Here is a 23,321-nt window from a genome sequence, read left to right on the forward strand (position 1 = left end):
CTCAGCTGTGCGTGGCTTTCACCTGGGGAAGGTGCTGGGTGGGAGCCTAGGACTGTGGCTGCTGGAAGTATTGCTGCTAGGTGCTAGGGTGAAAAAATGCAGCTGCAGCCAGAGGGTGGAACAGTGTGGGGTAGGGTCAGAAATTCTCATAGTGATGTGCAAAGTAGGTCTGGTCCTTCTTGTTCATCTGCCGGCAAGCCTGCTCCACACTCTTTGTCATCCCGGGCGGGCCACAGCTGAACACGCCGATCTTTTGCACCTGGGGAAGGAGGGAGCCAGAGGGGTCAGACTGCAACACCAGTTCTCCCCACAGTCCAGCCCCCCTTGCTCTCAGACAGCTTTGGGCATGGACGCTGGCTGAGCAGTCTGTCTCAGCCTGCAGAGGCTTTTGGGGAGGTTGTCACGTTCCCATGGAGCTGCCAGGGCCATGGAGGAAGGATGGGAACCCCCAGCTCAGGTCAGTGGTTGCAGCCAGGGTCCTGCAATAGCAGGGGGTGTTTGCCTGGTATGGGCCATTGCTCACTCCTGGCAACAAACTCAGCCTGGCTCCAGAGGGAAAACAGGATTCATTCCCCTCTGCTCTGGTCTTGGTGCAGATGCCACTGAGGTCTCCAGGACCTTGGGGACAGGCTGGGACCAGTCCTCCTCAATGGCCAGTGGGTGCACCTCCTCCTGTCCCAGCCAGACACTGACCTCAGGGTGCACCTCCTGCAGCGAGCAGAAAAAGGGCACGAAGGGAGGGCGCCCAAAGTGGGTGATGGAGCGCAGCCCCGTGAACAGGCTCCTGTTCAGCACCTTCTGGAAGTGCCGCTCGCAGATGTACTGAAAGAGAGATTGGTGCACGTCAGACGGCCCAGCACAGCCCAGCATGGCCTGGCATGGCATGGCCTGGCATCCTCCCCCTTGGATGCCCAGGCTCACCAGCATGGTGGTGCGCAGATCGAACTTCTCAGCCAGCTGTGTGATGTAGATGTGCACAGAGACCAAGCCGTTCTTGTCTGATTCCTCCACCTCCCGGATGATGTCCGTCAGCCACTCAAACTGCCTCTGCGTGCGTGTCACCCAGATGAAATAGATCTGTGGAATGAAGCCCAGAGTGGGGCAGCATCCTTATGGACTCCATGGAGGATTTTACCCCCAAAGAAACCAGCAGCAGCAGGAGGCATCTCAGAATCACAGAATCAATTAGGTTGAAAATAATCTCTGAGATCAAGTCCAGCCTCTCAGGGGGGGGCTTGTCTTTCAGATACTCTTACCTTCTTACACAGCAGCTTGGAGTTTATGGATGACTTGAAGACCAGGTCCTTGAGAATGGATGCGAAGGGAGTCACCCCGATGCCTCCTCCCACCAACACCGACACCTCAAACTTGTTCCATTCCTGGTGGCCCTCCCCAAAGGGCCCGTCCAGGTAGAGCTGGAAAGGGGTCAGCTGTTAGCAGAAGTCTCTGCTTGCCCGCGTCTTGGAAGGGCTGGAGAAGGGCTTCATGCTTGGCACGACACGTTGCCAAGATGCTCTCTCGGGCTCAGATGGGTGACATGCTGAGCAGGGCTCACCTTGGGCAGCGTGCCGAGGAGGGCCAGGCTCTTGGGGGAGTAGAGCTCCCGCAGGCGGGTGGTCCAGGGCCCGACGGCGCGGATGTGCAGGCTCAGCGTGTCGTCGTGCGGGGCCGAGGTCAGCGTGAAGGGGTGGTACTCCGTGGTGCTCAAGCCCATGCAGGCGATGCGCACCCACTGCCCGGACTTGTAGTCAAAGTCCTGTGGCCGCTGGAACTGCAGGTGGGTGACACCTGTGGGGAGATGGGAGGGGGCTCCGGTAAGGTGGAGGTGTTGAGGAGTTGATTTTCCTACAGCGCTGCGGCCCCTGGTGCGCTTGCAGGGAGCCTGGGCTGGGCTGGTGCTGTGGTGGTACCTGAGGGCAGGAGCTCGGCTTTCACCACACTGATCTCCACCTTCTTCCTGCTCAGGCTGTACAGCTTGTCCGCACTGTAGATGAGAGCTGGGATGATGAAGTAGATGTAGAAACGGGGCTGCTGGATCAGTGCGTAGCTGCCATGGATGATGACCTGGGCAGGGAGCAGAACCCTTTAGCAAGGAGAGTCATCCCCCCGGGCATGATTTGGTGGCAGCTCAACAGCAATGGGGAGCCAGGACTGGGGCTACCATCTCCATTGGGACTACCCCAAGCTTTTCCATCTCATCAGCTCCGCTGACTTGACCTACAGGCTTGCAGTGCATGGGCACCATCCCTCACTTCCAGCCCAAATCCTTTACCAGGATGTAGAGCAGCATGTAGAGGTGGTGAGTGATCCAAAAGCCCTGGAAGCTGACCCGCCGGAAGTGGCGTGTGGCAAACACGTACATCACAGCAAGGACCACGAGCAGCAGCACTCCTGTCATGCCTGTGAGAGGAAGAGTTGAGAGGCTCCGTGGGGGAGAACAGGGCAGCCCCACAGGGGCTCTGACTGGACTGGACAGAGGGCTGCCCATCCTGGACACAGGTGTGCAGGTCTGTCTGCTCGGTGTTCTCACCTGGAATAGTCTGGAAGAACCACCAGTAATACTTCTGTGGGAGCTGTGACCTGGAGAAGGAAAAGAGATTGCACCATGGAGTGACCAGAATGAACCAATGGTTTCCATTTTCATTTCTGTCCATGCCCAGGACACCCTTGTCTGGACTCTGCTTCAAATTCCACCTACCCATCATTTGTAAAGACAGTGGGGAAAAGGCAGGACAGCACACTGAGAGGTGTGACTGAGAAGATGTAGACATTCACTACGTGACCTGCGGTGTGGAGCACTGTAAGAGACAAAAACACAGAGAAAGAAGCATCACTTGATGTGGATGGAGATGTGTCAGACTCTGCTGCTGTGCCCTGGGACCTGGAGTGACTCAGAGGGCTCCTTTTCTGTAGTGCAAGGCATCTATGTCTCTGCAAGTTCTTTAAGCTTCTGCCTGGTCCTGCCATGGTGTGATGGGCTGGCCCTCTGCTGGTAGGTGGCAATGCCCCAGCAGCCCACCCACCTGAGAAAATCAGGGCTGCCATGGCAATCCAGCGGTGGAAGTCGACGGCGGCGTCGAAGGGGATGTAGTGATTGAGGAAGGTCTCCCGCAGGACAGTGATGAGGTTGCGGCACATGGTGAGCAGGATGTAGGAGTACATGAAGGAGATGGAGGCAGCTGATCCCCTGGAGATGATGATCCCCACGAAGGTGGTCTGTGCAATTCCAGTGCTGGGAGATGCAAAGGCATAGTCTGGGGAGAGAGAGCAGAGGGGGTGTTGTGTGCCCAGCGCTGAGGCCATCACCCTCCCTGCAGCAAGGGGACAGCCGCCTGTGTGGCTCCACCAGAAACAGGACACCAGGGATGGGTTTGTGTGGGGAAAGGGGCACAATGACCCAGAACTGCTGGATGACAGGGTGTCCTTGGAGACCCAGGGAGGAGAATGTCCACCTGGGAATCTGCACTTGGGACTACTGTGGTCTCAGCTGGGGAATCCAGTATAAAAAGTGTCCATAAACTGGAACAAGTCCAGTGGAGACCACCAGGATGGGTGGGAGCTGCTGGATGTCATAGAGCTGTGTCTGTGTAAGGGAAAGGCTGAGGGAAATGGGCTTGTTCAGGCTAGAGGAGATGGGTCAGGGAAGCTGGCTGTCTGCAGCCGTCTCATGGGCAGCAAGTCTTTCTCTGGGATGGAAAGTGGAAGGATATGAGGCAAGAGAACGAGTTTCACTGTAGAAAACTCAGGTTTGAATTCTTGAAATTCTCCACAGGGAGGATGATCAAAAATCAGCACAGGACCAGCAAGGCAGCGGAATCACCAGCCTTGGTACTCCTCACACTTTCTCTAGACAAGGCCTTCAGCAGCCTCATTCAGCTTTGGAAAAGGGTTTTCTCTGAGGAGGGCATTGGACCAGACCCTTCCAGAGATCCATTCCAACCTTTGGGGACTCAGTCCAGGGCAGAACTGACACAGCTGCCTGAAGTTGTGCCCAGCATGCCCCAGGCAGCCACCAGCATTGAGGCAGGAGGCCCGTGTCCCCTCAGCAGGGCAGGGTGGCACTCACAGTAGGCTCTCTCAGCAAAGACCCCAGCAGTGATGGCAGAGAAGAGGATGACGCAGACGATGTGGCGCCGGTAATTCTCCACGAAGCGCTTGAACTCCTGGATCTTCTGCTGCACTCTGTTCCTCTCGTACTTCTTCCGCTGCGCTTCCGTGTACAGATGCAGCTGGTAGTTGTTTGCCCTGGCAAATGCAGGAGTGCTGGTGTCACTGTGAGGTTTTCCTGGCAAGGAATGGCTCAGGGCCCAGGTTTGGGTTTCCTTTTAAAGTGCTCCTGCACATCAGTGACAGGGGTGACCTGCAGGGCACACACCATCTGAGGGTGATCTCAGGTCAGCCTGCTCTACAATGCCTTCAAAAGCTGGTAGCAAACGTGGAGGCAGTGACTCACAAACGAAACTGTAGATGAGAACTGTACGTTTCATAATAATATTCAACCATCAAAAAATTATCTGCAAAAGGGGAGCTTCCTTAATTGGTGCAATTAAGGCAAACTAAGATATTATAGCCAACAATAACAGCAGCAGAACTGCTTCCTTGAAGAAAGGAAGGACCAAAGCAGGGAGGACCAAATTCTCTCTTGTAGGCAGTCCAGGTGAACCAGCAGCAGCCCAAGAAGCAGAGGAGCACAGGCAGGAGCTGTCAGACAAAACCCCTCTCTAAAAGCCACTATGCCAACCTCTGGAGTCGGCCACTTCATTTCTTTCTTCTTTTTTTTTTTTTTTTTGTAGAGACACATCACCCAGACCCAGCTATGGCACTGTCCTGCCAAGATGAGATTCTTTCTGTAGCTCCTTGGCCAATGAGTGCCTGCCTCCTTGGAACAGTGACATTTGACTAGAGGGCTACCCAGACTGACATGGAGGTGTGAGAAGCAGCAAACAGGATAAGCCCAAGCCCCAGAAGCACAGCTGGTGAGGGGACTCACTTTCTTCCTGGTCTCTTCCTCAGTTCTTGGCCTTTTCTCTCCATGTAGTGACTCACAGTGTCCAGATTTGGGTCTTTCCCCTCCTCTGAGATGGTTCTGTGGAAATAGAGCTATATCTAGCCCACAGTTCTATATGCTAGGAGTGCTTGTTGAAATTTTCCCCTTTTCTCCACTTCCCACCTCAGGCTCAGCTGGGAACATGTCCAGCTCTTTTGTGCAAGCCTGCCTGCATTAACTCCAATTGCATATGGTCTGGATTCCCTCCAAGATAACCCCTCCATCTGAAGAGCAGTGCAGGACTCCCATCCCCACACAGAGGATGCAACAGGGCTCTGCAGGAGGCAATTCCTCCCTTTTGGCTGTGCCTGGGGAGGAGGACGGCAGCCCCACTGCAGCATGCACTTCCCACCCCTTCCCCAGTGCTGGGAGCTCCCACATCTGGTGGGAGCATTTGTTGGAAAGCTTGGGGTGGAGGATAGATGTGAGCCAGGGCAGGAAGAGATGGAATAGCAGCAGTGACACTGAGGAAGGGAGCTTACCTTTTTGGCTCATTCTTTCTTATGAAGGAGACACAGTTGCGCAGATTTTGCTTGGAGATTTCAGGGATACCTTGGAGGAGACAGAAGGACAAACAGCCATTCAGAAGGTGCAAGGCAAAGTTTAGGAATCATCTATGGTCAGGGAAAAGCTCTGAGCTGACCCAAACAGTGGTGCCCACTGCCTCCAGCCTTGCAGGGGCTGGGCTGTGCAGGGCCGGTGCCCACTGACCCTTGACGCAGAGCTGGGTGAGGCGGAGCTCGCTGTCGTGGTCCCGCAGCATGTAATGGAAATTCTCCCACGTCAGCTCATCCCTGTCCTGGAAGCCCGAGGCCCGGAACATGGACTCAGTCACCTGCTCTGCCTGTTCTCTGGACAGGCAGTTGTTGGAGATCTCAATGAAGGACCTGGAGCAAGGAGGAGAGAGGGGAACACCAGCTGAGTCCCTCAAATAACACAGAGCAGTTTCGTGGGAGGAATGGGCTCTTGGTTGCACTTGCGCCCAGAAGCACAGAAACTGGAGCTGCTTCTGAGGACATGTCTATAAACATTGTGAAAACATTAGGAGAGGAGGGAGAGTACCTGAGCATCCTCAGAAACTCCTCCTTGGAGAGGAACCCATTCTCATCAATGTCATACATCCTGAACATCACCTTGGACTTTTCCTCTGGGGACCCTGGTGGGGAGAGGAAGAGGCAAAGTAAGAACAAGATCCTATCTTCAACAACAAAGACGGTTTCATATGTTGTTTTTGAGTGTCTGGACCCTGCAGCAGGGGAGCCTCACCCTTCCACTTGACTTTCTCAAGTGCAAGGTGAAATATTGGGTAGACACACATTTTAACCTGCAGCAGTGTCTACAGGTTGACCTCTGCTCTGACAGAGCCTAGAAATGGGTCCAAGGACAGCAGACAGAGGGATTACCCAGCTCCAGCTCCCACCTTTCATGAAGACCACCAAGATGTCCAGGAACTCCCGAAAGGAGATGTAGCCATTGCCATCTTTGTCAGCCAGGGAGAACATGGACTCCACGAACATGGAGTGCTCTTTGAGCCCCAAGGCTTCAGCAAACTCAGCCCTGCTCAGCTCACAGGTAAGAGACTCCTTTGCCCTCTGTGAAGATTCAAAGCTGAGCTCCCCGGCGTCGGATCTGTCGATTTCCAGCACCTGCAGGTTGCGTCCCACAAAAGAAATGCTGTGAGTGATGGCAGAACAGAAGGCTGGTGTTTTCCTTTCTGACCCATTGCACAAAGACTGGTGGCTCCCTGGCACCAAACTCACAGCAGATACCATGGAGAAAATTCCGCGTCCCTCCTACACAATGTGACTTCTCACACTCCACGTGACTGACCACTCTGGAGACCTGTTACATCACCCCGTAGTTTCTTTACCACTTGAGACACCCGTGTCACTGCAGGAGATCTCCCTTTGTCTTCCAAGGAAAATGTATTTCTTGGAAGTATTGGCAGCTTCCTTGTGTGTGGCTTAGCAGCTCTTCCAGAAAGCACCAGCCCCAATGCTCATTGTTTAATCAATACAGAAATACCTTCCCCCACGCATCAGGGCTTGGCTACACCTCTACACACCTGAGCAAACAGGTGCCTGAAGAAAGTCTCCAGAATTTGTTTTCTCTGCTCCTGGGTGACTGCCCGTTTCATCAGGCTCTTCTCCTTCATCTCAGACAGATGCAGGTCAAATCTGCTCTCCTTCAAGTAGTCTCTGAGCTTCCCAACAAAGATGCTCCTCTCAGCCTCCTCATTGAAGAGCAGCACCTGCAAAGGACCCACAGACTGGCTGTGATCACCAGAGGCTCAGCTCCACTGTATTTGCTGGACATGGTGGCTCTCAGGAGGCCACGACCTCCCTTCAAGGCCTTACAGTGCCCCCAGGTGAGGGGGGCAGAGGGTCCAGGGGAAGGTGCCATAAGCCAGGCCCCAGGGTACTTACCAGGTCATACTCCTTGGGGCTCTTCAGGAGCAGAGCTTTGTTCCCTTTGTTGTTGGAGAGAACCACCTCCACTCTTGGCTGGGCTTTCAGGTTGATGCTCCGGAGCACAGACCCCCTGCTATCCAGCACTTTGAGCACTTTGTCAGCTTGGAGCTGAATGTAGACAGGACAGTTGTCTGTCTTGGGCCCATGCCACTCCATGGCTGCTGGGAGAGAGCACAGGACTCAGCAGGAGAGGGCACAGCACTCTGCCATCTCAGAACCTCCTTCACTGAGAGGCAGTTTGGGAGCGATTTCATAACCAGGAGCATCTTAAAGGAATAATGATGATCTCCCAACTGCAGAACTCAAGCACATGGACACAGGAGGAGCACAGGCTATGGAGCAGGGAGGCAGGATTTTTCCAGTGTGCAGAGTGAGGAGATAGTGTCCCTGTCCTGGAGCTAGTGGTGCAATTGCCCTGCACAGGTTCCCTTCAGGCAAGGTGTGATCTGGGGAGGTTTGGAATTAGCAGGGCACAGGATGACTCAGGCTGGAAGGAGCTCAGGTTGGAAGGGTATCTTGCCCAGCCTCCTGCCCAGAGCAGCACCAGCCACGGGTCAGTCTGCTCAATGCTGTGTCTGGCCAGGCCTTGGGTAGGATGGGCTACCCCAGAAGCTATCCCCGTCCCACTGCTTGACTACGCTCCTGGGGAAGCAGCTCCTCCTTACATCCCATCTGGGTACAAGCCCCAGGCCCTGCCCTGCCTCAGAGTGTGCCTGGCTGCAGCAGCAGCAGCAGCAGCAGATGCCACCTCAGGGCTGACAGAGCCACCTCACCGTGTACGGCCTCGCCGGACACCTCCCTGCGCACGCTGGTGCCCTGCTTCCTCTGCAGCTTCTGGAAATCCCTCTTGCGGAGAGCAGCAACCACCCAGGCAACAAACAGAGTCACTGGGGACACAGGGGAGAAGGGGGCATGAGAGATCACAGAGCTCCTTTCCCCTCGTGGCTCCACCCTGGTGCCCAAGGACCCTGCCAGCTCAAGCACCTCAGCAGAGACCAGGACTCAGCACCTCCAGTTGGGAAGTGCTTTGTCCATGGGCACTCAGCCCTTTTCTCTGGTGGAGAGGTGGAAGAGGAGCAGAGTGACAGGGAGGGGAAACAGAATGACAAACCCAGGGGCAGGCAGCAGAGGACAGCGATGATGATCCCGAAGCCTGCGCCACTGCCTGCGAAGTAGTCCAGCACCACCATGGGCGTGCAGTTGGCCAGGTGCTGAGCTGTCAGCTGCTGGGGCTGGGGGCAGGGGTCCCCTGCAAGGGGGAAACAGGCTGTCAGTGTCACTGCCCCTGCAGCCAGCTCACCTGCATCCCCCCCAGGAGCCTCTGCGTTAAGATGTTGATGGGGGTCATGGCTGAGTGACCCAGCAGTGCAGAATTGGGTGCTCGATTGAAACTCCACATCCTGGGGACAGCCTTTGGGTTTGGGTTCAACTTTTGCCTGCCACAACAAACCAAGCAAAGAACTGGACTCAAGTGCTCTGCAGGTTCAGCACCACCACCTCTCCTGTAGGGATGGGCTGACCAAGAGGCACCCTGGGCCACAGCAATCTGGGGCTCGGAGCCTACGGTCATCTGGGCGCTGCAAATCCAGGAAGTCCTCCTGGTGTGACTACAAGGAACGCACACCAAGGGAATAAAAGCACCCTCCAAGGTCTGGAACGCTGCCCAGATGTAATGCTTACAGTAAATGGGAAGATGTGGCAAGATTCCAAGAGGAAAAGGCATTTTGCCAAACAGTAATATGCATTTTTCCCTTGGGATCATGCCTGCCTGCACCACAGTCCTCTTTCAACATCTGCATCATGCATCAATGTCTTGCTCACAAGGAACTGCATTCTGTGCCCATTTTGCTGGTTTAGGGTCATTGCAGGTGTGAGGCTTGAGAAACTCCAAACCTGGTGTGTTCCCTGTGCCCTTTACTCACCAGCTGTGTCTCTGGGTTGGCTCTGTGTTCCTTGCTGCCCCGCAGGAGCCCTTCCCTCCCTGTGCCCTCCCACTGCAGGGTGCACTCACCCTCTCTCCAAACGAACACGTGGGGCTGGAGGTCTGTGGGTTTGGCAAAGGTGACAGCAGTCAGGACGCTGTGAAAGGTGGTGTTACGGATCTCCCTGATTTCCTCCTCTGTGAACAGCCTGAGGAAAAGGACGTGGAGAGAAGTGGTTGCCCCAGGTGCCACTGAGCAGCATCAGGAAGGAACTGAGGAAGCCAGAGGACTCTTTTTCCTCCAGTTTTCATGTGTAACTGGGGTTTGCAGAGCAGCTCCCAGACAGGGACGAGGCAATTACCCGTTCTTGGTGTTTTCAAACCAAAACCTGTCGCCATCACGCAGGCGCAGAAACTGTTCCAGGATGATGGTGGAGAAGAGGGAGCCATCAGCCTCCAGCATGCCTCCAGGGAGCAGCTCCAGCTCAGCCACGTTGTTGCCATACAGGGCAGCAACCTTCTGCAGGACCTGGTGAGAAACCCCCACCACACATCTGTGAGCACAGGGAATTCTGCCAGGGCACCAGAAAGTGTTGGCAAGCATCAGGAGGTGTAAGGAATGTGCATTTCCCAGGCATCACACACATCTGTGGGCTGGGAGGATGCTGAACCTCACACAGCCTCGAGCTCATGGCTTGAACTTGAGCAACTGAGCATCACTCTCAGAGCATCTCAGCTCTAGGAGGAGCAGAGTGCCCAGTGGGCAGGATGGTTTATTCATGCCGTGAAATTACACAGTTACCCCCAACAGGCATGAAAATCAGCCAGGGCAGGACGAGCACTGATCTCCCTCTTCCTCTGGTGCTGCAGAATTCAGTTCCTGCCTGGGACACCCCATCACCCTTTGGCCCACACACATTCCTTGCCCTGTTACCTGTGGCTCCAGGTGTGGGGCGAGGTTTGACCAGTTTTGGAGAGGTTCCAACCCAAAATGCTGCCGGACTTGGTTATAGGTGGGCAGGCCAAAGTCTCTCCCACGCTGGATCCAGCTGGCCACGTAGTCGGTGCGGGAGTACTTCAGGGGTCCATACCAGTAATCTGTGGGTGGGCATGCTGCAGGTGAGTCCTGCAGCTCTCTGCACCTCCACTAAAGAGGCTGAAGAGTGTGGCTGGGTGCTGACGAAGGAGGCAATGGGACCTGCCTCCCCACCCTGCCCCCAGCACAAGGGGGGCCCCCACCGAGGCACAGCTGCAGTACAGACCTTGGAGATCCTCCACCACAACGTTGTCCTCCCGCTCTGCGATCTGTGAGCTCATCCCCAGCAGGAGCTTGTCCACATCCTCTGCCTGCTGCAGCCCAGGGCTCTGACAGGCATGGGAAGAGCCAGTGATTCCTCTTGCACAAGGGAGGACAGAAAGCAGCCCCACAACCCTGAGCTGGTGCCCCCAGGGGTGCAGGCTCATGGTGTAGGGGAATCAGGGACCCCTTCCAGGCTCATTTTCTCCACATCAGATCAGCCTCGAGGTCTGAGCCTGACACAGCTGAAGGCTGGGGATGCTGGATGGGGGGGATCCCTCACCCCTTGTCTGGCTGTCATGCTCTGCACCCAATTTCCCTTACAGACCCCCATGGGGAGCCCCATAACACAGAGGAAGGGATGAAGCCCCCTGGCCAGCCTGCCACATCCTCGGGACCCCCGCGCTCCTTCCCCTGTACCTCTCTGCTCCAGTAGCTGTTGCAGAGCCTCACTGCTGGGAACGAGGCACCGGAGACAGACACGTTCTGGAACTGGCACCTGGTGTCCCTGGAACAGCAGAGGAGGATGGAGCCCACAGCTCTGAGCCAGGGCTGCCCAGAGCTGCCAGGGCTTGGCTGCCCCAGCTGAGACATGGGGAAGGGACAGAGGCCATCTGTAGGAGTGACATGGGGAAGGGACAGAGGCCATCTGCAGGAGTGACATGGGGAAGGGACAGAGGCCATCTGCAGGAGTGACGGGGGTAGGATGGCTGGGACAGACGGAGATGAGAGATTTTTGGTGTTAGGTTGTGGAATTTGTGGTTTGTTGTAAAGGGCGTGGGTGCAGGGGCCCTGCTTGGAGCTGCTAGTCAGAACTCAGAGCGGGCTTGGGAGAAGAGAGTGGTAAAGAGGATGAGAGAGAGAGAGAGATTAGAGGAGGATAAAAGAGAGAGGTTCTTATTACAATACAATAAATCTTTTTTTGTGTTGAATATTCTCATTTTTACTAACCAACCTGGTACAATATATAAATTTTATAGTATTGACATACAGTTTATAAGAATTTTTACATTACTATACTGTGTTACATTTTAAATTTTAAAAATTACTCTTTGGACTTTTTTTTGCTAAGTTAGTAGGGTCTGCTCTGACTTTTGGACTTGCTTGCAAGCAGAGGGTATTGTTTCACTAAAAGGGGATTACTTTTAGCTGGTCATACTATTGTTTTTTAGTTGTTTACTAACTAAGGTATCTCAAAGCTTGCTTTCATTTCAATTTTGCTTATTGTTTCTATATTCTCAAAACCTTTTGCTAGACAATCATATTCATAAGACTTTCTTTCATCTTCCCCAACAACCATCCCAACAAAGACCATTCCCAGTCACCAGCCCAGCTTGGGCACGCTCTCCCCTCACACTGCAGTCCCACGGTCCCCCCAGGCTGCTCCTACCTCTTGTAAACTCCTGGAGGCACCATGGTGGCCAGGAATTGCCCGGCAGCTGCCACAAATTCAGGAGAGAGGCTGGGGTCCAGGTGCTGCTGGTAACCTGTGGGGCAGTAGCCAGGCTGGAGGGAAGAGGGGCCAAGCTCCCTCTTCCTCCCCACCCACCAGCTCCCCTAGTCCTCCTTCCCTGCTTCCAGCCCTCCCCTGCCTGCCCCCCTCACCTCGGTACTCCGGGACCCGCGTGCCCAGCAGGGTCGGCAGCCACTCGTACAGAACGATGCTCTGGGGAACAGGGAAGTGGGTCAGGGCCAGAACCAGGCAAGATCTGGGGGTGCCAGCAGAGCTGGGGGGTGCCAGCCCTCACCTGGAGGGTGGCGATGACCCTCTTGCGGGCGTGCTGGAAGAGATCCTCATCGGACCAGGCAGGATGCTTCTGGGCCAGGGCTGCGGCCACGTGGTTGTGGTAGCGGAACCAGGCGATGCTCTCGGCCTGCAGGAAGGGGTTCTCATTCCCCCAGGCACTCCCCAGGTCTGCAAGAGCCACCACGACCATCAGTGGGGGATGTCAGCGCTGGCTCTGGCTTTGCCCGTGGCTGGGGGAGCACACCCGGCCCTGTGGATCCAGCCCAGTGTCCCCTTGTCCCCGCGTCTTCCCCGGGCAGAACAGCAACCTGGGCAGGTAAGGAGCCGCACCGGGCCCCCAGCATGGACCAGAGGTTGGGCAGGTGAGGAACTCAGAGCAAGCTGGGTGGGTTTGTGTCAGCAGCAGCCCCTCTGCCCAGAGGAGCTCAGCTGGCACCAGAGCTGATCTCTGACACTGCCACCTGGGCATGAGGCTCTGGAGTTCCTGCTGTGTCCTTGCTGGGGCTCAAATCTTCCACCCCCTTGGGAAACTGCCTGCTCTCCCATAGGTCCATATATCCTCCCTCCCTCTGCACCTTCTGCCCTTTCCCCTGTCCTGGGCTCAGCTCCAGGGTCCCCCTGCTCCCAATCAGGGATGAAGAACATCGGGGTGCCACCATTACCAAAGATGCCTCGGAGACCTCCCTGTCCCGTGGATGGATCCAGGGCCTTCCACATGGGCACCCTCCCGTCCGTCTGCCTCGGGAGGCTCCCGTTGGGCCCTGGTGCCAGCTGTCCCCCCTGGAAGCTCCTCAGGGCATCGCTCCAGGAGTGTGAGGGGCCGTAGATGGAGCTGCCATCCAGCCAGCCTGTCATCTCGTTGGTCTAGGGCAGGCACAGGGAAAAGGCATTAACAGGGGCCAGGGTTTCATGGAAAGGTGTAAAAAAGAGGTCTGGAAAACCTCAGTCTGCCCCTTTTGCTCTTGCAAAGCAGTCTGTTTTAACCCCATTTTAGCAAGAGATCTCAGGAAGCAAATAAATACACAGACAATCTCTGTGCAAACTTCAGGAGTTAGTGTCAGGTAAAGACCAGGTACAAGCTTTTCAAAAGTACATTTGGGATTGTTTTTCCCCAGTTATTTTGACTATGCCCAGAAGCAGACATCTGTGAGTCCCATGTAGGCTGGAAGGGGACTAAACCCATTCTGGGGAGCTGGGAACACCAGAGCTGTCCCCTCTCATCCCACAGCAGGAAATCCCACTGTTCTGGCAGCAGGTTGAGCATCTCCCCTGCCAAATGTTTGCATGGAAACATACTTGTTATTCTGAAAACTTGCTGGAGTTTCCAATTTTTTAAGCTTTTAAATGTTGATGAAAATATCACTTGCTACACTGGTCCCTTCAGCGTTTGTCATGTGAAAGGTTGAGGGGGGTATTTCACTTTGGTGATTTTGGCTGGGAAGATCTCCAGCATGAAAGAAATCTGAGGAACACAAGCAGAACAGCAAAATCCAGGGAAACTGGGGGGAAACCTGGATTTATTTTCCAAAATGACTGAAATTCAGGGAAGCACCACAACTTTGGGGCAGTGCCAGCTCATCCTTGTGATACATTATTAAAGATAGGACTTGGTGCCTAAAACAACGTGCAATAATTAACTGACCTGATTACCTTTTCCTCATTCAGGAAATGCTTTGATCCTGGGCAATCAATAGCATTGCTCAAAGTGAAACCTGGAAGTTGACTTTGGGTTCATTCAGTTGGTTCAAACGCTTGAGAGATGTGTCTTTTCAGGGATGTAGTAGCACTCCCATTTTATTTTTATAAATTATCTTGGGTGTTGCTGACCCTGATGGTGGGTGGAGAAGAATTTGGAGGGAAGGCAGAGAGCAGAGGAAGGCACACCCACCTGCTCCCGGGGGCTGTTGGGGCTCTGCCCTGTCCCTGCTGCCCAGCGGACGCGCTGGAAGGGCAGGACCACATCTCCAGTGCCGGCAGGGTCAAACACAGGGTCTCCAGAGGGGATGTGGATGTTGAGGAACTCAGCGGGGCAGCCGGGTTTCTCTATCTCCAGGATGTCCAAGAGCACATGGAAGCCTGGCAGACATCAAAGTGTGGTCAGCAGCTGTCAGCACCTGGAGCAGGACACCCCGTGCAGCGAGGGTGACCCAGGCCAGGCTGAACGGGGCTGGAAGAAACCTGGCCCACTGGAACAAGATGACCATTGAGATCCCTTCCAACCCAAACATTCTGGGATTCTGTGATTTCCCAGAGACAGACACCTCCAGGCCTGGAGACCTAAGACCCCACTGAGCTCCTGGGAGACTGAAAAACCTGCTCCAACTTGCAGCAGTTTAACCCAGCACGGCTCTTATCGCATCTGTCAGGTGTTTTCGCTGTGGGGCAGCTCCACTGCTAAAGGAAATGAGGAAGTTCCCAACTGACCAATATCAGCACTTGGGTCAGCTGGCAAAGGTCCCCAAAAACCCACATGAACTCTCCTAGCTGGACAGTGCTGTGGTGGAGTCATATCCCTCGGGGGTCTCTGGGTCAGGGTGACCCCGAGATGTGTCAGAGAGTCTCCTTTCCCAGCCTGGCAACTGGGGAAGGAGTCAGGATTCTTCTGTTCTGCTTTTCAAGGCTGTTTATTTTCTATTATATGTAACATTCTTTCTCTGACCCACGGAGGTCTGTCTGGCAGGTCGGGTTGAGGCACACTGACCGCCTTCAGAGGCGGTGTTATCTTTTATACTAAAAACTACGTGTACTTTATTTACAGTAATTTCCCAGTAGCTGTCACCTATGTTGGACAGTGAGTTTTTGCTCTAAACCAATCTAAAAGTGCCAACATCACCCAGAAGATGGAGGCTAGGAAGAAGGAGAAAAAGGGCAAGGCACACCCAAATTCCTGCATCTTGGGACCCCGAGCCCCCATTCCAAAAACCCCCAAATTCTACTTCTCCACCCTGTGACAAACTAACCATCATTCTACTTAAACTTTTGTGGCTTGTAAATCCTCATATAAGGTCAGTAATTTTTTCCATGGATCAAAATCAAAGTCACATCTGTCTTGGGCTCTGTGCCAAGGTTTCTGAGCCCCCTGGCAGGGGTTTGAGCCAGAGGGATGTCCTGGGTTCCGACAGCACCCAGGCAGTGTGATACCCACGGGTGTCTGACGGCTCTGCTGTGGAGGGCTGGGTGAGGAGCACCTCTATACCAACACTTTCCCACCCTTTTTGCAGCGGCTGTGGCCCCCAGCTCTTACCGAAGAAGACAGCCAGCACGGTGGTGTTCCTGCGGGAGGGCAGCCCCGCGGGTCCCCGCGCCACGGCGGCGCTCAGCCGGCGTGCGTTGGGCACACGGGGCTCCTGCAGCGCCTGGTACACCCCGTCCGCGTAGCGCGCCGGCAGCAGGCGCAGCAGCCTGGCTCCTGCAGCACCAAAAAACACGGGGTGAGTTTCACGGGGGTCCTGGGCCACCCAGCGGGAGGCACAGACACAGCGGGACACGCGGGTGCGTGTTCGGGTCCCAGGAGTGGCCAAGGATGCGCAAGGTTTGGGGGCATCGCACAAAGCTGCTTGCAACAGTGGAATCGGTACTCCTAAAGTCAGGAGGGGTCCTCCTCTCTTCCAGCTGTCCTTCTCCTGTCCGTGTGCATCCCTGCTGCCTCCTGGAGGTCTGGGATGGTGCTCCAGTGGGTAACTGGAGTGATGCTGAGCTCTCCCCTATTAACAGTGCAATCCTACAGAAGTGTCGTGTTATCCAGCCCCACAGGGAATAGGAGAGGGAGCAGCCAGAGACAAGTGTGAAGATGAGAGAGAAACACCCTGATTTTGCACACACTGCTGGTCCCAAAACTGGGAAAGCCCAGAGGCAGGAGGTCATTTCTCACTGGTTTTAAAAGGCTTGTCACCAGCGTGGTGGGCTCCATTTACTGGAGCTCCCCAGAACTGGGGGAAATCCTGAATTCCTGCCTTAGTTTGTGGCTTAATTTCTGTATATTCATTTCCAAAAGTTAAGGTCTGCTCTGTCTACTCTAGAAGAGGAAACCTGGTCTGTCAGGGCTGGTTTTTCCTGTCAGGCTTTGGTGTTACTAAAGGCTGGTGACACACACGTCGTGTGGGAGAGCCCTTTGGACTCCAAGCTGGGCAAGTGCCACTGCTTCTTGTGCCAGTGTGTCACCAGAGCAGTGACCAACCTGCCAGAAATGAGGGTTCAGAATCTTCAGTGTTTTAAATAAGATCCTGCCTGATCTGTCCAGGTCCCTGGCTCAGGGACATCTAGAGTTGAGCCCATGGCTGTAGGCATGAGGAAACAGTTCGCCAGTGGCACAGGGAAATCCCAAAAGCCTCTCCCAGTACATGGTATCACCCCTCTGCAGGGCAGAAAATCAAAGGGTTCAGCGTGCCTGGACCATGAACTCATCTGCCTTGTGTTGAATCCTTGTTGAACTGCATGGTGATTTTGGCTAAAGATGGTTTTTTGCAGCTCTGGGATCCCTGACCATCACAGAAACACCCACTGAAATGAGCTGAGTCTATTCTGAGATATCTCACAAAGACACAGCTTTGCTCTGGGCCTGATCCCACACCAGCATGACCTGCAGATTGTGCCTGGGCAGCAGCAAAATGTGGCAATGCCCAGACAGGGGCAGTCTGGCCCCTCCATGCTGCTCTGGGATGCATCTAGGTACCATTGAGGGCCACGGGAGGTGGCACTGTCTGCTGGCCTGCCTGGCTCAGGCTCAGATCAGAGAGCCCAAGGCCCAAGGGGCGGCTCAGCTCGCCCCAGGGCACCCTTCCCATGCCTGGCACTCACCCACAGAGCCGTGGCTGTGGTGCAGCAGGTTGTTGTACCAGCCATCGTAGCGCTGCAGCTCCCAGGAGATGCTCTCCTGGGCTCCTGGAAGGGACAAGACCCATTCATGACCACCAAGAAAAAAGCATGAAACAAGCATCACCACTAGAGAATTATATTTATATTGTGATATTTGTTTTCCCCATATTCTTTCTGAAAATTCCCAATTATGCAGATTTCCAGACAAGTTTTGCATGCCTTTTGAGGGACAACAGCTAAAATTAGAAACTCATGCTTGTGATCCTGATGTCCCCAGATCAATTTGTGGCCGCCACCAGTCTAATCCCAAAAGCCATTCCTTTTCTCCTTCTCTCTCACTGGATCAGAAACCTCTCCTTACTTCTCACTCCTACAAAGTCCATGTGAGTCAAGGAAATAATTGGCACTTTTGCATCAACCTTATTTCCTTCATGTTAATTTTTATTACTTTCACTTTTTATTTTGCTAATACTAGCAAAGACTTCCAGCTCCAGCTAACAAGCTGCATACTCAGCTGCCATAGGGCAGTCTCTCCACCTGCACTTTGCTCCAATTTTTTTCTTATCTCCTCACAAACTGCATCACAGAATCATGAAATTTCACCCTGCTTTGGGCAGAGACACTTCCACAAGAACAGGGCGCTCTGAAATGATGTCCTGTGCGTCAGAGGAAATTCCCCTGAGGGGCACCAACTACCCAGGATCTCCCCTTGGGTTCCCCTCCCAAAATCACACTTACTCCCCAAGGTCCAGGTTCCCACCAGAGCCACCACCAAACTCAGCATCACTGCTGCAGGTTCCATCTGCCACTGGGTCTTTGGAAGCAGCCACCTGCAAATGGAGAGGAGAGGAGAGGGAGGGAGCTGGAGGTGGGCTCTTCCCAGAGGCTGGAAATGTGGAAAGAGCCACCCTCAGCTCCTTTCTGTGGTTTGTGCTGCTGGGTGAAACCTCCCTGCTGCCATCATCCATCAGCAGTGCCTGGGAATTTGGGCTCTGGGAAGGTGGCAGGAGTCCTGTGAGACCCCATCACCTCAGGCTGTGCCAGCTGGCCTGAGAACCCCTCTCTGCTGGACAGGACCAGTGGCCCTGCCTTGGGGTGTGCCAGCTCAGACTCACAGCTCACCCTCCAGCTGTGTCTGCTCCCTCACAGAAAGCCCTTCATTACAGAAACAGGCACATTGCAGCTGGAAATTCTTCCTGCATCGACCCATCCAAGCAAATCCAGCTGTGAACATGATGGAAAAGCCTCAGCTCACAGTCAGACATCCCAAAGTGTGTGAGTCCTGCAGACAGGACAATCTGATCCCCTCTGAGCTAACCTGATGGCCATCCCTCCTGACCAGCCTTTCTCATGGTGCTTTACCAGCTCACTTTCCTGGATCCAGAACAGAATTCACCACTGGGAACTGAACATTTAAAACCCCAGACAACACCTGGCAGAAGAGAGGGACTGCCAGCTCTGAATTGTGAAGTGTCTTAGAGTCACAAATGGTACAATTCCACCTACCACTGCTTTCCATGCACAGAAATGCCAAACCTGAGTTTAACTCCAAGACAGGATTTTCCACTAAAAATGGCTCTTTGTCCCTGGTTCAGTGTGTACCCAAAGATCAGCACTGTTTCAGATTTTTCACCTCTAACTCCCAGTGGTGCAAACTGCAAAACATGAGTTCATGTTGAACTGTCTTCAGGGAAAACAAAGTGGCCTGAGACTTAAATATTGTCATTTGCACTCACATTGATTACATTCATCAATTTAAGCACTCATCACCAGGCTGTGAGCAGGGCATGTAACCTGTGGTCAGTCCTTCTGCCAGAGATTCCTGTACTTTTGGGTTTTTGCATCTCCCCTTCCCCCCTGGGTATCCTCATAGAGTTCCAGCACAACAAGTGTTTTACAATTCCTTCTGTCACTGAGCACACCTCCCTTGTCCTCAGGTATGGGAATAACTCTTGTCCCGAGCTGTGAGATGAGGTGCCAGTTCTCACGAACCCTTCATCTCCTTACACCCAGAAATTAAAATCTACTTATTGCCTTATCAGTCCAAGACTCTGGAGCTTTTCCAGTCTGGATCATGGCCAATGTGACACAGTCACAGTGGTCATCCCACAGACTGACCTTGGAAGCCCCTGGCACAGCTTGCTGAGGGAAAGCTTGGCAAGCTTGGATTATTTCCACAGCCTTGTCAAGCTTCCCAGGAATATTGTAACAATGAGCCCTCCAGACTCTGCTTTTCCAGAGATTCCCTGTGCCACCTTTGGAAACTCCCTCCCTCCCTCTGCATCTAGTGAAATCAGGCTTGTCAGCCTTGTCTCCTCCCATCGGAGAGGATCCCTGTGTCTTGTCACAGCCTGGAGTTTCACACCCCTCCAAAAACCACATGTCAGTGCAAACACAGCTTCCCACAGAGCAAGGATCTCCTGTTCCACCTGATCCCAGTAGATTTGGCTCCCCTAAAGTTAAGGCTTCAGCATCCAAGAGTCCCCTGGGCTCTCCCTGGAGTTGCCTTGGATTGTGGAACACATCAGCATCCTGAGGGAGCATCAGCCCCATGGCAGAGCCTGTGTGGTCACCAGAGGACAGCAGACCCAGGGCATTCCAGAAGCCTGGAGCCTGATCCCTATGGTCCCTGTGAGTCACAGCTAATTTCGGTCTCTTCCCAGCGCTGCTGGGACACACCTGGGGGCTGCCACCTTCCCCCCCACCCAGTCAGTCCTGGGATTTCAGAACGGGCTCCATGTCCCCAGTCCAGGATCCCAGAGTGTCCTAGAGGTGTGCACACCCCCGGACAACCTGCCCACGGGGACGAGCCGTGTCCCCAGCTTCCCCCAGCGCCCCAGAGCACGGCAGGGACTCTGTCCCCTGGAGGAAGGTCGGGGGTCTCTGCCTGTGCCCGCGGTGTGCTGTCCCCACGCAGGGACACGCTCTGTCCTTGAGCGGCAGGGATGGATGTGCGGGGCTCCACCGCACCCTGCAGGTGAGGCCACGCACGGCTCCGTCTCACCGTGCTCACACATCACCCGGAGCCCTCGGGACACGGCGACACGGCGACACGGCCCGACCCTTCCATCCCCCGGGCACGGCCCCATCCCTGCGTGTCCCCACAGCAGGATGTGGGGAGGAGTAGCCCCAGCCCCTGTCTCCTCCAGAAGTGACAGCCCCAGCCCCTGTCTCCTCCAGAAGTGACAGCTCCAGCCCCTGTCCCTTGCAGAAGTGGCAGCCCCAGCCCCTGTCCCCTGCAGAAGTGACAGTCCCAGCCCCTGTTCGCTCCAGAAGTGACAGCCCCAGCCCCTGTCCCCTGCAGAGGTGACGGTCCCATCCCCGCAGGTAGCAGCGTGCGCGGCCCTGGCGGTGCGCGGGGCCGGAGGGCTCAGGCGCGCTCCCGGCCCCGCAGCTCCCACGCCGGCGGGAACACGCGCGGCCCCGACGCCGCGGGCAGGCAGGAGCACGCGTGGCCCCGGTCCCGCACCGTCCTCCCAAGTGCGGACACCACGGCCTCAGACACACGCAGGGACCGCGACTGTCCCCGCTCCACCGAGCAGGACGCGCGTCCCCCCGGGCGCTCCACCTCCCTTTCCCCCACGCCGGTGTCCCCGACTCCTCCCATCCCGATCCCCCTCCCGGGCAGCCACCCGCGCGTCCCGGTGCCGCTGTCCCCCGGTGTGCCGGTGCGGCGGCCTCACCTGCCAGCGGCGCGGCGGGAGTGCGGCGGGGCGGGCGCGGCGCGGGTTACATACGGCCCGCGCCCTATAAGAGCGCCGTGCGGGACGGAGCCGCCCGCAGCCCCAGCAGGAGGAAGAGGAGGAAGAGGAGGAAGAGGAGGAGGTAGGTGGTGGGAGGGGGCGGCATCCCCCCACCCCGGTCCCTGCTGCGGGGGGCTGCGAGGGGAGGATGCTGCCCGTCCGCAGTTAACCCTCGTTTTGCTCTGTTCCACCCTGTTACAGGGGCAGGAAAGCGCAGCCAGGCTCTCCCCTCGCCCCTCTTTCCCCCGCTGGGAATCGCAGTTCTGATGTTTCAGTTTCCAGGGGACAGGATTTTTTGTTTCTATGGAAAATACCAATCTGCAGCCTGGAGCGACCCAGCTAGGATTGCTGTCAGCCCCAGCTAGCATTGCTGCTGGCTCTGCCACCAGGAGTTTTTTGGCTGAGCACTTCCAAAAAAAATCCTTTTATCTTGATTCATTCTGGAGCAGGGAAATGGAGATTCTGTAAGGAGAAACTTCTGGGGTTTGGGCAAACTTTCTGCCTCCTTTGTCTTTCTCTCCTCCAGATTCAGACTATTTTAAAATATAATATTAACTTGTCTGTTTCTGCTGAACTGCTGATCCTTCCTTGAAGGTGTTCCCAGTTTTTCCCCCCTCCATTTGCTGTGACAGAGGGACCCACAGAGGCTCCAAGGTCACAGCAATGCTTCGGTGTGGAGGATGCCTCCCAAGGTGCAACAAGTCCAGTTTCTCCTGCTGTGAGCTGTAGGCATCACTTTTGCACTTGAAAGCTGCAAAAAAGTCCAAAGAGCTGCAAAAATGCTGGAAGGGCAATCAAGGGAGAAAGATGGGCAGGCAGCAAAAGAGTTGTTTCCCTGGAAATGCTCTATAAAACAAATCCCACTGTACAGAAAAGCAAACATCCATTGGTGCTGGTTGAAAGTTAAATTTAGATTTAACAAGACAGCATTCTCCCTGCTATGTTCTGGTTTTTAATGTTTTAAAATCTGAAGAGTTGTGTTTTGGTGAGTATTGACTTGGAAATTTTCCTGCTTCATTGTATCTCATAGGAAATTTGGGCAAAGGTACCAGGAACAAGTGGGATTCAAGCCATTATGATTTAATCTGTCCTGGGTTAAACCACTCATTTATTTCTTTTCTTGCAGCAGCTCTGACTGTCTTGTGGGCACTTTTGCTGGACTTCAGTAACATCAGGAATCAGCTGCAGCTCCTGCTTGCCAGGTAATTGTAGTGATTGAAGGCTGCCTTTCTCCAGGTTTGGCTTTCCAAGGAAATAACCCAAAGCTGTTACAGCAAAATAGCCCCCAAAAAGATTTTTAAGAGCACACAGCAGCTCTGTCAATCTGTGGCAGTCAAGCTTAATTTGGGTCCAGAGCCATTGTAAAATCCCAGTCTCTGTTCCACTCTTTGCTGTTATTATCTGGGTTATGGACAGAAAATTATTCTCAAACCAAATATTGCTTTATGTATTGAAAAGCAATTCAGCTGCCTAAACAAACTGTTTTATGATAATTATTGTGATCCCCACTCATCTCCAGGGATTTGGGACCAGCTTTTTGTGGCTGAATTGCTCTGAGTTGGATCTTACCTAAAAATATGATTAAAACTGGTTTTGGAAAATGAGAACAAAATCACCTGCTCCGTACAGGAACAGAATAATAAAATGCTGCTTGGACAGGAGTCAGATCAGCTCTGGCATTCCCTGGCTTTAGCAAACTTCCTGGGGCAGTTACAGGCAGAGAGGCTATTAAATAAGCAGAACAAGAGGACTAAGAATATTATCTGTTTTGGTGGAGAAGATCAAACCCAGGCACAGGAATAAGGTGTGTAATTGCTGGAAGTGGAGTGCCAGAGGAAGTTCAAGGTCATCTGTGTGACTTACACACACCTTTTAATTTTCTATAATTCAGCTTCCTTTAGCCTAGATGTGCTCACAGGGTTTTGAATGTTCTTTGCACCCTCATGCTGGGAACAGGGGCTGCTTCTGGCCCCTCTCGACCAAGTGCACGACCAATCCTTCCTCTTCCTCCTTCGTCAGACCAGCAGCTCCTGGGGAAAATCTTCTTGGAGGAAATGGGCAGGAATGGGACTAGTGGGCTTTGTTCCTCTTGGCACTGCTGGCCCTTGGCTGGGGATCATTTTGCTATTGTGAAATCCGTGTTTTCAGTGGCTCCTCGTAATTTTGAAGGAAAATGCTTCTGCATTCTTTCCCCGCTGGGAAGTTCCCCAGTGTTCTTGGGCACTTCCACCCCAAAGAGGAAAACCCTGGCTGCACCTGCTGGAGGGAGAGAGCTGGCCC

General features: G+C 54.3%; 1 protein-coding gene across 1 annotated transcript; it reads right to left on the minus strand.

The window, feature by feature from the left end:
- Positions 1-136: 136 nt before the first annotated feature.
- Positions 137-18,100, minus strand: LOC311158233 (dual oxidase 2-like; the record flags this gene model as incomplete). Its single annotated transcript, XM_084213500.1, has 33 exons — positions 137-259; positions 694-822; positions 922-1,077; positions 1,257-1,415; positions 1,556-1,788; positions 1,911-2,064; positions 2,273-2,400; positions 2,531-2,580; positions 2,699-2,798; positions 3,024-3,254; positions 4,067-4,245; positions 4,991-5,086; positions 5,530-5,599; positions 5,759-5,934; positions 6,110-6,203; positions 6,468-6,693; positions 7,113-7,298; positions 7,474-7,676; positions 8,292-8,405; positions 8,630-8,767; positions 9,530-9,648; positions 9,802-9,968; positions 10,374-10,537; positions 10,702-10,804; positions 11,157-11,244; positions 12,127-12,223; positions 12,342-12,402; positions 12,485-12,651; positions 13,146-13,347; positions 14,372-14,559; positions 15,728-15,892; positions 17,281-17,364; positions 18,037-18,100. The coding sequence occupies 33 exons, from the start codon at positions 18,098-18,100 to the stop codon at positions 137-139; spliced, it is 4,614 nt and encodes a 1,537-aa protein (XP_084069626.1).
- Between the last annotated feature and the right edge of the window lie 5,221 nt (positions 18,101-23,321).

This window comes from Fringilla coelebs (assembly GCF_963513975.1).
Source record: "Fringilla coelebs genome assembly, chromosome: 12".
NCBI lineage: Eukaryota > Metazoa > Chordata > Aves > Passeriformes > Fringillidae > Fringilla > Fringilla coelebs.